At 38.1% G+C, this 17542-nt stretch overlaps 1 protein-coding gene across 2 annotated transcripts in view; it reads left to right on the plus strand.

Moving 5' to 3' along the window:
- Window positions 1-17542, plus strand: part of LOC145266452 (uncharacterized) — a 582076-nt gene that overhangs the window by 214836 nt on the left and 349698 nt on the right. For both annotated transcript variants that reach the window (XM_080122128.1, XM_080122127.1), the window contains exon 17: window positions 12347-12474. In XM_080122128.1, coding sequence (XP_079978254.1) covers window positions 12347-12474 — 128 coding nt within the window. The remainder of the gene's footprint in view (window positions 1-12346; window positions 12475-17542) is intronic.

Below are 17542 nucleotides of genomic sequence, written 5' to 3' on the forward strand. Positions count from 1 at the left end.
CTAACGTAATGTACTTGCAATAACCCTTATCCCAGAGTGGCTTCCGGGCCTTCATAAGTGGTGATCACTGTGTAAATATATATATATATATATATATATATATATATATATACAGTACTGTGTCGCTGTATCACAGCTCATTAGTGTGGCTAGGCAGGCAACTACCTCAAACCTGGATCGGAACCCATACGACAGTCAAGGCTTAGAACCATTAAGCTATTCAGCAGCTGCTGTGCGGGTAGTGAATTAACGATGTTTTGACATTTATATATATATATATATATATATATATATATATAAAGTGATCTTGTCTGTCTGTCTGAGGAACGTTATCTACCAAACTCCTCTGTCAGTTTTTAGTTTACAGATTTGAAACTTGATATATAGAGGATTCGAACTTAGCTGATAAAAATAAGCGCTAAGAAGTACAAATTGAAAAAAAATTGAACTTAGCAGGTGCAAATCAACTTAAAGTGCATTTATACGTGTTATGTTACGAAGCGTATGGTGACAAGCAAAAAGAATAGACAACACAGGATTAAGATTTGAACGAACTCAACAATCTATTTTCGAATAAATAACACAGAATAATAACGAGCTGTCCTTGGGGTGAAGATGGCAGATTGTTGTTAGTTGTTGTTATTGTTGTTATAAGGCACGACGAAACCTTCGTTTGTAATAGTAGTAGCAGCAGTGCTGGTCTTGTTATAATCCTGTGTCAATGGCGATAGTTGTTGTTGTTAGAAGGCGCGACGAAACCTTCGATGGTAATGGTAGTAGCAGCAGTGCTGGTTATAATCCTGTGTCAATAGCGATAGTTGTTGTTGTTAGAAGGTGCGACGAAGCCTTCGTTTGTAATAGTAGTAGCAGCAGTGCTGGTGTCTGGTTATAATCCTGTGTCAATGGCGATAGTTGTTGTTGTTAGAAGGCGCGCCGAAGCCTTCGTTGTAGTAGTAGTAGCATTGGTCGCGACAGCTGTAGCGTTGTGGTGATGGCGAGGCTGGTGGTCCTTCTGCTGTCTTTTCCTTGGCTTCGCTAAATATAGCAAGCACGCGGACGTAGTTGTAGACAAACGGTTAGTGATGAAGAAATTGCCCCCATGTCGAGAAAACTGTGTTTCTTTTGAGTTGTTATTTTCGCTACGGTGTGTAAGGCATCTAAGCGTTCTGCCCGTAATTTTGTGGAGGTAACCATGATCATATGCCTCGACTTTGGTGCCATGGTAGCGATCGTAGCGTGAATCCCTACGTAGTCAATTTCTCCCCAAAGCGGTCAGGAATCATGAAACTTGAGTGGTGGTCGTCACGGTGACACGTGGCAGACAGTATGACGGCGTCCTCAAGTCAAAACGAGATCTAAATCATAACATCATAACAGCTCCCCCAGATCTCATTTTGGCTTGAATTGTCCAGTGCGGTCATAGTTGCATGTGTGAATGGAATCAACCCATGATGAAATCCTTAAATCGTTTAGGAAGCTGGCCTCGTGTTGACCGATTCCGAATCAGGTCCGATCTGTATCCGGACGGTAGTCGAGGGGTTTCTATGTATATGGGGTCCTGCAACGCTCTGTGTGCCCCTGCCTTGGGTGGAGGCGTTGTCTCTTCGGTAGATTGACGAGTTGGGTAGGGTAGAGGAGGTAGATTGGGGGACAAATGTTTTGGACGTGGTATTAATCGGCGGACATGTGCCCGGTGAACCCATTCACTCTGGCCATCATCATTTTTTATCTGGATCACCATGCTGTTGGTCTTAGCCACTTCGAAGGTACCGATCCAGGGTAGGTGAGATGCGTGAGCAATAGCTGATTGAGGCCGGTGGATTAGTACCTTGTCACCGACTTGTATTGGTTCCTTATTCATGTCCTTGTCTAAATTTGGGTCTTGGGCGTGGTCAGCTTCATTGTTGGCCAGCGCGACGTGTCGATGAACTTGTCTTAACAGGGCATTGACCTGCATGCCGTAAGCCGTGGGGCTGGGGTTTGTGATACTGTTGTCGGGTAATCTTGGCAAACCAATGTTGGGCTGCCGACCAGTGATTATATAGTGTGGTGACGCTCCAGTGGCACTGTTGATGGTAGCATTCATTGATGAGATGACGGATTCGAGGACGTCGGTCCACTCACAGTCTCTATCTTCGCACAGCATGTATATGGCGTTTTTCATCGTGCGATGCTGTCGTTCAATGTTACCTGAGCTTTGTGGTCGCCAGGCACAATGTAATTCCTGCGTGATTGATGTGAGTTGGCAAAAGATCCTGTATACCTCTCCCGTGAAGTGGGTTCCGCGATCGGATGAAACAATGCGTGGTATTTCCCGGTGTCGAAGGAAGAAACTATAAATTCCACGGGCAGCATCGATCACACGATCTCTGGAACACGGCACAGCCGTAAGGTGTCTACTGAAACTGTCCAGCATGGTTAGGATGTAGCGTTTCCCCTTTGAAATTGGCATCGTGACGAAATCAATGTAGATGATTTCGAATGGTCTTTCTCCACGTTTGCAGTGCCCGGTGGGCCAGACCTTACGTTTGCCATAGTTACCCTTCCGCTTGGCACATGTTTCGCAGGAGTTGACATACGTCCTAATGTCATGGTCCTTGCATTCCCACCAGTAGCCGGATAGATGTCGCGCATGCGGGCGATACCTGAATGATTGATGCAGTCATGGGCCTGATGCAGGTACTTGGGACGGAGTTTGTATGGTACGACCAGTTTTGGGGAATGATTGTTGTCCCTAATCATCAAGACAGATGTGCCGGGCTCCAGGTAGAACTGGTGGATGTATTTGTTGAGTATGGGGGCCCGATGGTCATCGGGGTCGATGTTACAGTTTTTGCTGGAGTTATTCGTCTGGAGGGTTTTGATTATTCTCGACAGTGTGTTGTCTGTGCATTGCTCAGCAGCGATATTGATATGGTCGCAATTGTATTTTGTGGGGATGGTCGATGAAGAGTGATAGGCAAAGAACGCATCCACAATATTCTTGTGGTGGCGGGTGTTCTGAGGTGTGTGTGCTTCGGGGATGAGCATTGATCCATCAATTCCGTCCATACACCAGGATGGGATGTAAATACGTAGGTCCGAACCCTAGATTCTGAATGTTTTGCCTGCAGGGTTGGCGTCAGCTGGTGTGTTATTTTTTCTTTGGCCATGACTTCTGCTGAGCATGTCGGCCCAGACATTGGATTCGCCCTCCACAAATTCCAGGACGAATTTATAGCATGCGATCTCTTCCTGCCAGCTGCGGATTTTGGCATTGTTGAATACCCGCTGATCCAGATAGGTTAGTGATCTGTGGTCGGTGAAGATGACGAAGGGGCGGCTGTGTAGGAAGTAGTCGAATTTTGCTATGGCCCACTTTATTGCGTATGCCTCGCGTTCAGTTGTGGACCAGTTTTGTTCCGTGGTGTTAAATATGTGTGAAGCGACTGCTATGATCTTCTTCTTTCCCCTGTCATCTTCTTGCATTAGGATGGCCCCACATGCGGTGTCACTCGCATCAGTGGTGAGCGTGAAGAGTTGATCAAAATCAGGGAATGAAATGACAGGAGGCGAGGACAGTCGTTTCTTTATCTTATTAAAGGCCTTGTCCGCCTGCTCAGTCCATGCAAATGGTTTTCCAGCCCTATTCAGTTCATGGATGGGGGTCATGATGCTGGAAAATGTGTCCGGCCTGATTTGTTCCTGTACCCGTGTCTCCAGGAATTGCCGTATCCACACTAAACGACCTATGAGGCCTTGCAGTTCCTTTTTTGTTGTTGGAGGCTTCATTACCATGATGGCGCGGACGTATTCGGGGTCGGCCTTGAAACCCTTGCTATTTACGATGCGACCGAGGAATTTTGCTTCGTTCGCGAGGAAGGTACATTTATCCGGATTCAATTTTAGTCCAAATTTTCGTAGGGCGGTGAATAGTTGCTCCAGTGCCAGTATGTATCCTTCAAATGTTTTGGCGTGGACTAGGTTGTCGTCAATGTACGAGGATATGTTGGTGCGAGATGTAGCAGTGGCCAAGGCTTCAGCTATGCAGCGGGAGAAGATTTGTCCGGCAGATGTGAGACCAAAGGCGAGTCGTGTGTATTGGTAGCATTTGCCCTTCCATGTGAATGCAGTTTTGTGTCGATCACGCTCGTCGATAGCGATCTGCCAATAGCCACTGCGAAGATCAAGGGATGCAAAATATTTATTTCCTTCGCCGATTCTGTGGAACAGGTGGTCAATCGTAGGTATGGGGTAGGGGTCGAGATCGACTAGGACCTTGTTGAGTGTTGCTTTGAAGTTGGCAACTACCCGGATTGCCCCGTTCTTCTTGCGAACGGCAAATACAGGGCTATTAAAACCCTTGGGGTCCTTGCATGGTTCGATGATCTCTCTGGCGGCCATGTGCATGATTTCAGCATCGACGTCAGCCTCGAGAGCCTGGGCGATTGGGTGTTGCTTCTGACAGCGAGATTGGCCATTGGTTGGTATTCGAACTGGTCTGATGAAGGTACCCTTTTCTCCCTTTTCGGTACCCATGATGTCGGCGAAGCGGATGATTAAGTCTGCTGTGGCCTCCAGTTCGTCGCGGTTTGGATGGTTGGGCAATGCCACACCCACATTACTCTGTAGCCAGTGTAGTTTTTCATTTAGTGTCTTGAGGCTGGGCTGTGTGAGTCTAGTGGGATGATCGATGGTGTGGGCTCCAAATGTGGTATCATCAGCTGGTATCTTCTGTGTAAGAGCTGGTAGTATTGCTGCCGTGTGAGTTATCGGAGTGGACGCGAGCGTGCGTCTGAATTCGATCGTTGATTTTTGGTGGTCGATTGTGTAGGAGTCTAGTGTGCTGTGACCAAGGATGCTTTGGCCGATCAGGATTGGAGATATAGCGGATGTTATCAGCATGTTGATCCCGTCGAACCTGGGTGAATCGTGGTTGCCGATGGCGATGCCACAATTAAGTTCGCCAAGGATATGGATGCTGCCGTTTATGCCTCTCACATGCACGTTGGATGGCGTTATTCGACGTCTGATCTCTTCGGGTATTCGAGATACTGGCATAATGCAAGTGGAGCAGCCTGAGTCCAACATAGATATGTCCGAGAACGTAGCTCCCTCGATCATGAAATGTGTGTTGACGAAAGGTGACTTCTGCGCCGAGTGTTGATGAAAGTTAAATATGTGATGGTGAGTCTGTTGGACCACGGGGTGAGCCATCACATCTCGCCTGGTCCGTATTGAAAATCCTCGGCCATGGTAGTGGGGAGAGTATCTTCCGGTGGCATATCCTTGTCGTCTGTTGCGATATATGCCTGGGCACGAGGTGGGTGCCGGTACCGACAGTTGCGTCCATGGAAGCATGCATAGCCTTTCATGTAGTTTTGGCAGATCTCAGCATCCTGATTGTGTTCATCATCCCTGCGCATCTGAAAATGGCCGCGAGTGCCAGTGGGTTTGGTGTTGCGCAGTGTTGTGGTATCTTTCCTTGCCTGTGGGCGGAGAGTTTGCCTGTTCACATTGTGTTCAGTTCGCCTGGTCCTTTGATCAGATCGTTGTGGCCTGTTTGCGTAGTACGCGATGGGACTATCATTACTTTCATCGTCCGTTTTGACACCACAGTCGATGTACCGCTGTACATCACTAGCTATCCCACCCGCCGTATAATGCTTATCCATTGTTTTGACGATGTGTGGGTATAAGCTCGGTGTCCAGGCTTTCACCTTCTCACTCATTAGCATTGCACCCATGAGAGAGAAGACAGTATCTGCAGGTATTTCCCGTGAGTGGTCCGACTTAAATTTTGCCTTTATGTGTACTGCAGCCTCTCTAATCGTGTTTTCCAGTCGGCCGGCGAAATCTGTCAATCTCTCCCCATCTCGACGCTGCAAATCCCAAGCCCGGCTGAGGTGCTGGAAGTTCGTCATTTGGCTGCCGTGGGTCGTTATGAGGTATGCTTTGAGTTGCTCGAAGGTAGATGTGTCGTGTTGGGAGTCCGTCATTTGCTGGAATATCCCTTCGTTCAGAAGCTGTTTGCAGATTCTGACAAACTCTTTTTCGATACTAGGGTGTGTACTGATTTCCGGCTTGACATGTATCATGTATGTTTTGTTTACATCCGTGATGAAGCGGTTAACATCGTTCCCGGGGTTGAACTTTTTTATATCCTTTACCGAATCGTGTATGGCCTGTAATCTGATCATCAGATTGTAGTCGTTGTTATCGGCTTTGGGCGTGTCGGTTAAGGTGGTCGATTTGAGGGTGGAGAGCATAATCTCTAGGTCCGCTTTTATTTCGGTGATAAGGGCCTCGTCTGGTCGTGATGTACTCGATTTTAGCTGGAGGAGTGCCGATTTCTGGTCTCTGATAAAACTGAGAAGTTCGTTACGGGTGCACCCTGAGTAGTCCATTCTACCTGTCGCACGCTTCTGACACCAGTTGTTATGTTACGAAGCGTATGGTGACAAGCAAAAAGAATAGACAACACAGGATTAAGATTTGAACGAACTCAACAATTTATTTTCGAATAAATAACACAGAATAATAACGAGCTGTCCTTGGGGTGAAGATGGCAGATTGTTGTTAGTTGTTGTTATTGTTGTTATAAGGCACGACGAAACCTTCGTTTGTAATAGTAGTAGCAGCAGTGCTGGTCTGGTTATAATCCTGTGTCAATGGCGATAGTTGTTGTTAGAAGGCGCGACGAAACCTTCGTCTGTAATAGTAGTAGCAGCAGTGCTGGTTATAATCGTGTGTTAATGGCGATAGTTGTTGTTGTTAGAAGGCGCGACGAAACCTTCGTTGGTAATGGTAGTAGCAGCAGTGATGGTTATAATCCTGTGTCAATAGCGATAGTTGTTGTTGTTAGAAGGTGCGACGAAGCCTTCGTTTGTAATAGTAGTAGCAGCAGTGCTGGTGTCTGGTTATAATCCTGTGTCAATGGCGATAGTTGTTGTTAGAAGGCGCGACGAAGCCTTCGTTCGTTATAGTAGTAGCAGCAGTGCTGGTTATAATCGTGTGTCAATAGCGATAGTTGTTGTTGTTAGAAGGCGCGACGAAGCCTTCGTTGGTAATGGTAGTAGCAGCAGTGTGGTTATAATCCTGTGTCAATAGCGATAGTTGTTGTTGTTAGAAGGCGCGACGAAGCCTTCGTTGGTAATGGTAGTAGCAGCAGTGATGGTTATAATCCCGTGTCAATAGCGATAGTTGTTGTTGTTAGAAGGCGCGCCGAAGCCTTCGTTGTAGTAGTAGTAGCATTGGTCGCGACAGCCGTAGCGTTGTGGTGATGGCGAGGCTGGTGGTCCTTCTGCTGTCTTTTCCTTGGCTTCGCTAAATATAGCAAGCACGCGGACGTAGTTGTAGACAAACGGTTAGTGATGAAGAAATTGCCCCCATGTCGAGAAAACTGTGTTTCTTTTGAGTTATTATTTTCGCTACGGTGTGTAAGGCATCTAAGCGTTCTGCCCGTAATTTTGTGGAGGTAACCATGATCATATGCCTCGACTTTGGTGCCATGGTAGCGATCGTAGCGTGAATCCCTACGTAGTCAATTTCTCCCCAAAGCGGTCAGGAATCATGAAACTTGAGTGGTGGTCGTGTCGTCACGGTGACACGTGGCAGACAGTATTACGGCGTCCTCAAGTCAAAACGAGATCTAAATCATAACATCATAACATACGCATCCACAATATAAATTTATACGATTTTACAAGGTTACTTTTTAAAAGTTTTTGTATGCATAAAAACATAGTACACATAGTAAGGATTAAGGCTTAAAATATGTTTTGGTTCTAGTTGGTGGCACCTAAATCATATATTTTCTTAACTTTTGAAATCACTACTATATATTGGGTACAATATAATAATCAATAGAGTATTACAAAATCTGCATGAATTAAAATATATTTAAGAATATTTCCTGATCGGGCAAAATATAAGAAAAAAATATTAATGATAGTTTAAAGTTAAATAAAATTTAATTAATTATCAAATCAATAAGGAAAACATGTGAAGACCATGGTATTTTGAAATTTAATGCTTATCGTCAGAAGAGAAGAGCAACTTTATGCATATAAAAAACTGATATCAGAACATAAGCATAAAATATTATCTATATCTATCTATCTATCTATCTATCTATCTATCTATCTATATATCTATAAAAACAGAGATGTGTGTGCCACAGACGATTTCTGATTGGTTAATCCAATAATCACATCTCCTAAAAAACAATCGTTTCTACGCTCTTACCTTTACCATAAAATATTATGGCTTTATTTATTGTCCATCTTGGAAGGGTTTAATTTTTTAATAACTTGTTATTTACAAATTAAAAAAATACGAAACTATTATACGAAACTAAACTACATGAAATACGCGCACACACGCACACACACGTTCACTACCGTCACGTTGTTATGGCAACCAAACCCGCTGACTTAGATGAACAGTAAACACACACAGTAAATGTGATTTTCTTCATTTTCTCATTTCACTCGTGGTCTTAAATTCATTTCGGGTTTGTATTACTGTACACATAGATTCGAATAAGTTGCCAAAAAACAAATATATAACAAATAAATGTTATCAAAGGCAAATTTTTCGTGTTTTTATTCAATTTAACATGTTTATTCAGCTCGAAAAGCATACAGTGTATACCGATGTATTGGAAAATTCAAGATGGCGGCCGATTCTCTCTTTAACACGGTAAGTTTGGAAAAAGGTGTAATAAATAAAAAACCGGTTAAAATACTGTTAAAAACTCGCTCAATATATGTTACCGTGACATAGGTTGACATATATTCGGCGGGTTTTTAATAGTATTTTGTATAGTTTTTTATTTATAACACCTTTTCCCAAACTTACGGTGTTAAAGAATGTGTGAGACGCCATCTTGAATTTTCCAACACATCGGTAAACACTGTATTCTTTTCGAGCTGAATAAACATGTTAAATTGAATAAAAACACGAAAAATATATCCAGTTTTTATCGTTTTTTTTTACCTTCTCTGCAGAAGTACAAAAAAAAAAAAAAAAAAAAAAAACCGAAGGTACTTTTACAGAATGTTAAACTAACCCTAACCGATGTTTTATGTTTAGTTTAGGAAAAGTCAGAAGAAATAAAAGTCATTATTGCATGAAATATACGTATTTAGTTGAAGTATTGTTTATGTCAATTCTTTCGAAGAAATTTAGCAAGAATACCTGTAAACCAGGAAATCGGTAAAATGTCATCATGGATGAATACTTGTCTATTATAATTTCTACCCTTGACAAAAACTTAGCCATAACAAAAGAGATTTATTGTTCAGATTGTTTTTGAGATTGATTTCTAAATAGATATTTTATAAATAAAATCGACTTTAAAATTAAAGACTTAAATTACAATAATTGAATTTAAACATTCTTATTTCAATATTTGGCACATAACACCTGCAAAAATGATCACAATGTCAGGATTTCATTTTATTTCAGAATCGATGGCAAATTGTGCAGATTGATATCTCATTTTATTAAATACTAATATTTAACATTAGTTTATCATTTAAGCCGATAAAAAGCCCTTTTTTTTCCGAGTCATAAAAGGATTTGGAGTTTCCTAATCAACCTTTCGGGTGCAGTTGCACGCTCTCAAAATAACTAAAGTGTTGGCTTTAAAAAAAATTGGGTCATTAAAACTAAACAGGTTTAGTTTTAATAAAAAAATTTTTTTTTTAAAATCGCTTTGGTAATTAGATATGTCGTATGGTTATCCCTAATCGCTGAATAAAACCGCTAACGAGTTACGACATAAAATTAAACTCGGGTTCCTGAAACGGAAACTTCGTTTGTTTTTGTTTTTTTCTTATCAATATATTTACATTGTTATTTTGTTTTCATTTTCAATCATTCGAACAGTTTTCTTTTTCAAGTAATCCAAGTTACAAAATTCCCACTGTTTACTATGCTAAAATCACAATGACTAATGTATACCTATTAACCCTTATCCTTGAGTGGCCTCTGGGCCTTGATAAGTGGTGACACCCATGTAAAAAAAAAAAAATCACTCGAACAGTTTTCTTTTTATAATGTACAGTTTTAAAAGTTTAAAAACTATATAGTTTTTACTTCAGGAAAATTAATGGGTCAGTTTTTACGATGTGCCCTGTTAAAATACTGTTAAAAACTCGCTCAATATATGTTACCGTGACATAGGTTGACATATATTCGGCGGGTTTTTAATAGTATTTTGTATAGTTTTTTTATTTATAACACCTTTTCCCAAACTTACGGTGTTAAAGAGGGTGTGAGACGCCATCTTGAATTTTCCAACACATCGGTAAACACTGTATGTTTTTCGAGCTGAATAAATATATTACATTGAATAAAAACACAAAAAATATATCCAGTTAGGTAGAAAAGTAACTTATCTTGCCTTTGATAACATTTATTTATATATTTGTTTTTGACTATTTTTTCGAATCTATGTGTACAGTAATCTTGGCAGGATGCGGAGGAAAATGAATGAAGGGGGAGGGGAATAAAATAAAAACATTTTGGAAACAGAGTAAGTTTGAAAGAATTGCTTTGCACAGAAAGAAATTAATGAAAAAATAAAATTAAATTTCTTTTCTTTCTTGATTTTTTTTTTAGTTTTTTATGAAAAAGGAAGTCAAAATTAAGACTATAAAAAACAATTTTTATTAAGAGCGAACCTCAGTCGTCAGGTCTGTAAAAAAAGACGTGGAATAATAAATGTTTTCTAATACAAATTGTTTTTACTTATGTGTTCATTTGTCTCTTTGAAGTTCGTTTGTTTAATATATCGGTTTGCAATATAATTTTGTCATTCTGTCAGACTCAAATTTTAAATCTATATATCTATAAAAGTGAAAGTGTGTGTGTGTGTGTGTGTGTGTGTGTGTGTGTGTGTGTGTGTGTGCGTGTGTGTGTTTGTGTGTGTGTGTCTGTGTACATTTCCCTACGAAATAACTCTGTCAATTTTTAGTCTACAGACTCGAAATTTGATATACAGGGTACTGAGATTTGGAAAAATCTATGTGATCGGTTTTTAGCCAGAAATTTGGCGATTAAGGGGTCAAAGTTCAACGATTTGAGCTTTGAGAACTCTACCAAACTTCTCCGAGAATTTTGGGTCTACACACTTGAAATTTTAGATATAGCTTCCGTGGACATGGATCTAACTTAATAACTTGATTTGAGCCCAAAACAATAAATTTTCAGTGGTCATAATAGGGGTCAAAGTTTAAAAAATTACCCCCTTTTTTTTTGCTCAGCATACACCTCCAAACACCCGGGCAACGCCGGGCACCCATGCTAGTATATATATATATATATATATATATATATATATATATATATATATATATATATATATATATATATACTTACTACAGGTATATAAAGGCGAATTATATAAAAACATAATAGAAAAAAGATCAATAAAATAAAAGATAAATAAAATAAAGATACATAAAACATAATAAATATGATAAAAATAATAAATATAATAAAAATATAAAAAAAAATTAATAAAAAAATAAAAAATAAAAACCACTTTGTTGAATTATTTTTCTGCAAGATTTCTGGGAGACTTTTTACTCTGTGTGTTTTCCTTTTGTGTGTGGCTTGAGATTCTCAGTTTTATTAGATTAGAAGTCCTGCCTATATATGTGTGATTTTTTTTTTAATATCGGATTTCAATTTAGTCTCATTTGTTGAATTGATTATTTATTGTTTGTACTTTTTGCTTGTTCAATTTTTTCTCATTCAATAAAATAGATAAATAAAATGGTCATTTGAGTTAATATCGGGATTGGTACTTAAAATAGAGTGGTTTTGAATTCAATAACTTTCAGAAGAGTGTATTTCTCTCATTATAACTCGACATTATCTGGAAATTGAAATTAAATATTTCGCAATCGAAAACAACAGCAAAAAAAAAAAACTAATTTTATACAAGCTTGCAAAGAATTTAGAACTGTTTTAACTCGGAAACAATTACAAAGCAGTATTTGGAAATTCGAAAAATGTCGAACATGTGTGCACATTTGATTAAGAGAGAAAGAGAGAGAGAGAGAGAGAGAGCTACAAACGGTGCGTATTCTCTCCTGATGACCCAACGTTATCTGAAAACTGCAACGAAAATACTTCACATTTAAAATCAGCCAATAAACATGATTATATACAAGCCTACAAGGTAAGCTGTTTCTTTCCAAACAATATCTTCTGTTGTCCGCTTGTTTCGTAGCGAGTTTCTGATACTGTCCTGGTAGCAGCTTTCATTCCATGAACTTTGATGTTATTACTCATAGTAATGTTTGAGCGGAATACGGACCTCGTTTTGTTTTTCTTTCTCTTTCAATACCAGGTGCATGTTATGGAACAGTAGACAACTGCACCAAATGTGATGTGGTTAACACTAGCGAATGTGCAAACGTATCAACAGGGAACTATCTGTGCCGTTGCCGCGAAGGATTCAGAGGTACAACCTGTGAGGTAAGAAATAAAAGTGTTTTTTTCTGGGAAAAAATTCGCTCATGCATAGAGTATTGTTGCTATATCTGGGCTGATGCATCTACTACTAGTTTCTCATTCTTAGACTAGCCCCCCCCCAAAAGAGACTCAGATCAAATAGGTCCCGCACCATCGCTCATGCTTAAAACTCTGCCTCATCACCACAATGTCACAACACTGTGCCTGTTTAACAAGTAATTTAATGGAATGTGCTCTGATGAACTGATAGCACTTGTATCCCTATCGATGTATAGACTCCCGACTAACCCGACAAGCAGCAAAATCCTACCTCTTCAATGCTGAGGTTTATAGATACCAGGAAGCCTTTTACTCTAACAGCTTCTTCTCTTGAACTGCTAGACTTTGTAATTCCTTGCCTTATACCTGCTTCCCTAATTGTACTAACTGACGTTCCTTTTCATTTTGATTCTTTTCTAGGATTCCTGAGACCAAATTGATCCCTATTAATATAGCTTTGTGCAGTCTCAGAGCTTTTCTTTTTTTGAAAAAAAATCTTCTTACAAAACAAAAGAAAAAAATTTAAGACGAAATCGCTTTTGTGCCTGTGATTTTTTGGATGACAATTATTACTATCATTTGGATTCTTCAGAAAACTGTTCTTATCCAATTTCATTTTTGCAATGTTTTGTTCGATGTAACTAACGATCTTATTAAAAAAAGAAAAGGAATGATATATATATATATATATATATATATATATATATATATATACTAACATGGGGGCCCGGCGTTACCCGGATGTTTGGAGGTGTGTGTTGAGCAAAAAAAAAAAAAAAGTGGTAGTAGCAAGGCAGGCTCGAACTCGTACCGTGAGGGAGTAAAAAGAACAGGAAAGTAAAAACGTGACATCTTTGCTGTTACGACCATCGTAAAACCGGAAGTGAAGTAGGTTTAAATTAAGGCTATACAATCGAAAAGAGGGGAGACTTTTGAAAATATCGGCGAAAAAAGCGAATCCTCCCTGTAGACCAGTGCCCAGTTGAGGGTGAAGAAATTAATGTTTTTAGCAAATTTTTCGGTATTTGTCGTCTGGAGGGCCGAGCTTCAAAACAATACTGATCTTGTGAAAATCTGTCGCCTCTGTCGAAAGTTTTAAGCAGACATGCAAACATACATACATACATTTATACATTGGTTGCTGAAATTTTCGACCCCGACCAATTAAAAAGCTTGCCCTATCTCTGAATATCGTTTATGTCAAATTTCAAAAGTTTAGACGAGAAATTGTCTGAGTAATTTGGTAGAGACTGCAGAGGTAAAAAATTTTTTCTTTGACCCCTATTATGACCCCTTAACATGTATTGTTTTGGGCTCAAATCAAGTTATTAAGTTAAATCCATGTCCAAGGAACATATATCTAAAATTTCAAGTGTTTATACCCAAAATTGACGGAGAAGCTTGGTAGAGTTCTCAAAGGTCAAATTGTTGAACTTTGATCCCTTAACAGATAAATATTTGGCCGAAAACAGATTACAAAAGTTTTCCCAATATTCGATATATCAAATTTCGAGTCGATAGACTGAAAATTGACAGTTATTTTGTAGGGAAATGTACACAGACAGACAGACAGACAGACAGATAAATAGACAGTCACTTTCACTTATATATATATATATATATATATATATATATATATATATATATATATATATATATATATATATATATATTATACTAGGGTCGTTTCAAAAGTAATATATTTCCTATTTTTATTACGCCCAAATGTATCAAGGGGTTTTGCATATTACATCGTTGTGATGACTGAATTTATGTTTACTGGACCTGAAATTTTCATCTGTTTTATATATATATTGACGATATAAGACTCTAAGAAAGAAACCCCTGTCATGGACGTGCATTAGAAGCAAAGATGCGTCATTGAACTCCTGACAAAATGCACTCAGAATGGTTGTGCTTATATACAAAAATAAATTTTGGAGCACAAAATGTCCCTTGTTTTAATGTTATCCCTCTTGCCTTCATAGTCCTTCAACGTTTTTAGTTAAAAAATAGGAGGCTTTACTTTTAAAACTACCCGGGTATATATATATATATATATATATATATATATATATAGTAATGAAATCAAATGGATGTAGTGTTTACCTGATATACGAAATGGTAAACTTCAAACAAATATAAATACCAGTAATAATATATAGATAATTTAATCAGAACCGAATACAAAAGCTCAATATCCAATAGAGAATAGAGCTTATTATAAGAGAAAGAAAATTTAAACTGTAAGTTGAACTTTACAACCAAAATTTATTGTTCGACTGAATATTCCAAAAACAATTAACAAAGTCCTTATTTCGTCGAGTTTCAAAGAGTGCTATTCTTGTTATTCTTCTCATCAGGTGACTCAATGAAATTATCAAATTATATTTGTAGCGATGCTAGAATTTGCTAATTATGGCATTAAGTGGAACTGCTATTTACTGTAGTCATAAATTGTCAAGAAAAGAAGTGAAAAATGTTGGATATGTAAAAAAATATAAAAACATTTAAGAATTAAGATCAAGCTAAGCGGAAAAAGGACGGTCGAAGAGTCATGATGTTAATGATGATGATGATGATGATGATGATGATGGTTATAAAATAACATCATTCTCACTCCCCCACCTATTTTTTTTATAATGACATCGAATTTAACACTTTACAGAAAGATGTGTTTCGTTCTGTCTAGACTATTTCCGGTCAGATTAATACGAGCTTTCAAGGGCTGATTTTTTTTTCGCTCAGCCTGATCTGAAATCACTTTTTCTAATCAAGCCGGCAATAAATGTTGCCATGCTGTTTTTATCCCCTTTTTATTGCTTGATCACATTTTACTGGAGACCGATTTCTCTTTGGGCTACTGCCCTGTCTGGAAAAAATAATGTTCATTATTTCAGCTGTTTTTAAGCTTTACAATCAGGTAATATGCATCGGCATGCCGGACTTAATTTTGGACTCCATTCTCACTAAAGAACTATTTTCGCATTTCGGATCAACTTGAGAGAATTATCAGGCACATCCAACATTTTTTCACTTCTTTTCTTGGCAATTTCTAAGTACAATAAATAGCAGTTTAACTTAATGGCATAACTAGCAAATTTTAGCATTGCTACAAATATAATTTGTCAATTTCTTTATGTCCTCTGATCAGAAGAATAACAAGAATAGCATTCTTTGAAACTCCGCGGAATAAGGACTTTGTAAATCGTTGTTTGGAGTATTCAGTCGAACAATAAATTTTGATTGTAAAGTTCAACTTAGTTTAAATTTTCTTTCTCTTAAAAAGCTCAATACATATTTCTATTCTCTTACACACACACACACACACACACACACACACACACACACACACACACACACACACACACATATATATATATATATATATATATATATATATATATATATATATATATATATATAGGGTGAAACGATAAAAGTATCACCCTAAAGAAAACAACACTAGAACTTTATTTTTAAATTTTTATAAAAAAAACTCAATTCAGCTAACGTTATTATGTAGTAGAGCTGCCATCTAATTAATGTAGTTGCCTTCAACCTCAAACGCCGCCTTGATACAGGTCCGAAAATACACAGACACACACGCACGCACGCACGCACGCGCGCACACACACACACACATATATATATATATATATATATATATATATATATATATATATATTATTTTTTTAAATAAGAGGGTGGTCACCAACAATGTGCATTTTTTAACATTATTTTATTATTCCGTGTCTTGGTTTTTCATTGAAAATTATGTTTAGATCGTTGTAATAATGTTTTTAAATGATTGAAATCGTTTTTAACGCGTTTCAGACGTTCTGTGAAGCGTCCTCTTCAGAAATTATTTCAAATGCTTAGAATATATTCTGCTTCTCCTTTTGTGTTTCTGAAAAGAGATTTATTCATAATTAGATTCCAAAAAGTTCGGTTATAAAATGTCTTAATTTTATTCTTTTTATAGGTTTAGTGAAACTGTCGGCTATATTATTCTCAGACGTCACATAAGTAAGAGTAATAGATTTTTTTCTTATTTCATCCCTTATAAAATGATATCTGATATCAATATGCTTCGACCTTTGATGAATCATAGAATTATTTGCTAATAAGATACTGCTCTGATTATCACAATGAATTACTATAGGTTTTTTACTTAGATCTGGTTTTAAAATAAATTTTAGAAGGGTGTTCAGAAAAATTGCCGCCTGCGCGGAATGAGTAAGAGCCACATATTCTGTTTCACAAGTAGAAAGTGCAACAATTTGTTGCTTTTTAGTTTTCCAAGAGATCATAGGTCCAGTCTTTGACAGTCTAAAACAATACCCCCTATACTCTTTCTATCCTCAGAGTTAGCCCAATCTGAATCCGAGAAGCCTTCTAAATTTAGAGGATATGTGGATTTTTTAAATCTTAAAGATTGTTCCTTGGTTCCTTTTAGGTAATGAAGGATTTGTTTTGCACGATTAAGGTCTTTAATTGTCGGTTTCGATAAGTTTTGAGATAACTTTGTTACAGTGTAACATATGTCAGGCCTTGTTGTGGTCATCAAGTAGATGAGGCTTCCTACTATTTTCCTGTATATTCGGTTATCTATGAATTTTGTTTCGGTCCCTATATTTTTATTTATGTCCATTTCGACGGGAGTTGAACGAGGCTTCCAATCTTGCATTCCGAACTTGAGCAGAATTTTTTCAATGTATCGTGATTGGTTCATAGTTATAGTTTCATTTTCACAGGTAAATTTTATACCGAGGAACCATGACAGTCGTCCAAGATCGGCCATTTTAAATTTTTTATTTAATTCATTTTTAACATCTCTTAAAGTGTTTTCACAGTTTGGGAAAGTTATCGTCAACCCAAAAAAACAAAATCAACAATCTATTACCTACATTTTTGGTATACATGCACGCGTCTACAGGACATTGTTTGAATTCCTGTTCTATTAAATAATTATGGAGTGTTAAATTCCAATTGTGTGCACTTTGTTTTAGTCCATATAATGATTTATTTA

The sequence above is a fragment of the Euprymna scolopes genome, chromosome 41, assembly GCF_053919585.1.
Source record: "Euprymna scolopes isolate OS-2025 chromosome 41, ASM5391958v1, whole genome shotgun sequence".
In the NCBI taxonomy this organism is placed as follows: Eukaryota; Metazoa; Mollusca; class Cephalopoda; order Sepiida; family Sepiolidae; genus Euprymna; species Euprymna scolopes.